Below are 965 nucleotides of genomic sequence, written 5' to 3' on the forward strand. Positions count from 1 at the left end.
GAGTGTAGCTTTTTCACTCTATATTTTATTTTGCAGATTTCTCTTAAAGCTTAATTTCCTTTTAACTAATGCATGGCTTGTTACTTCAGTGTTTCTAGGCAAGTCTTATTTTAGATTATGGAAGTCATGCTGAGATTTGAGAGGCTTTGGATAAGTTCCTGAAGTATTAGAGGAAAGTAGTGAAGCCAATTGTCCACTGCAGAGAAATGTATGCTTTTGTTCCACAGGGTCATTCTGTGTGCAAGGTTCATCTGGCTTTTGTTGCTGATAGATTACACTTTGTTTATTACACTGTAGGTTGATCTATTTTGGAGGTAGTTTTCTCATAATTCCCATAATAAGGAAGAACCCCTCCTCCCTCTCCTCTTGTAAGGTCAGAAAGGATAGATATTGGATTTCCTGTGGAAATAATTTATTATGACTTAAATAGTTGATGCCAAGGCAGCTTTAAAAGTTTTATATTTATCTCAGTAATACCTAATAAAATGGAAATGCATATTAGAAAACAGTGTATAGAATGGAGCCAAGAGCTTACAGTACTGGAATATTTACATTTCATAACTTTTGAACATAATTGTGTCTTGATCTCTCATCTTACATAGATCTCTTTGTAGTACAGAATGACTTTCCTTCTAAACTTGCATTTTTTATTGATGTGCCTTCTTTTGTCTCTTCTCAGCATCTCTGCAATGTATGATTACACTTTTCTTGACCTGTGCCACTTTTATTCATATTTGTCCCTTTTCATGAATGTTCTTCATATTTTCTTCCCTGCTCTTGGTTGAATGGAGTTTGGGAAATGTTTCAGAGAGTTTCAAGAAGGACTACAGATATTCTAGATCTATAACAGTCATTTCTTTCAGCCACTTAGGTAAGCCTCCACTCCAGGATGTCTGAAAGATACAGCCGCCCCTGTACTCCTCCTGGTGCTCCCCCAGGACCCCGTAAGACTTCGGTCCGTGGCC

At 37.2% G+C, this 965-nt stretch overlaps 1 protein-coding gene across 1 annotated transcript in view; it reads left to right on the forward strand.

Annotated features, from left to right (window-relative positions):
• LOC119593845 (hornerin-like) overlaps positions 1-965 on the forward strand; it is a gene marked incomplete in the record, with an annotated part of 29,685 nt that overhangs the window by 13,254 nt on the left and 15,466 nt on the right. The window contains 1 exon segment of the mRNA XM_037942875.1: positions 864-965. Within this exon segment, the coding sequence (XP_037798803.1) occupies positions 890-965 (76 nt within the window).

This window comes from Penaeus monodon, chromosome 32, assembly GCF_015228065.2.
Source record: "Penaeus monodon isolate SGIC_2016 chromosome 32, NSTDA_Pmon_1, whole genome shotgun sequence".
Lineage (NCBI taxonomy): Eukaryota > Metazoa > Arthropoda > Malacostraca > Decapoda > Penaeidae > Penaeus > Penaeus monodon.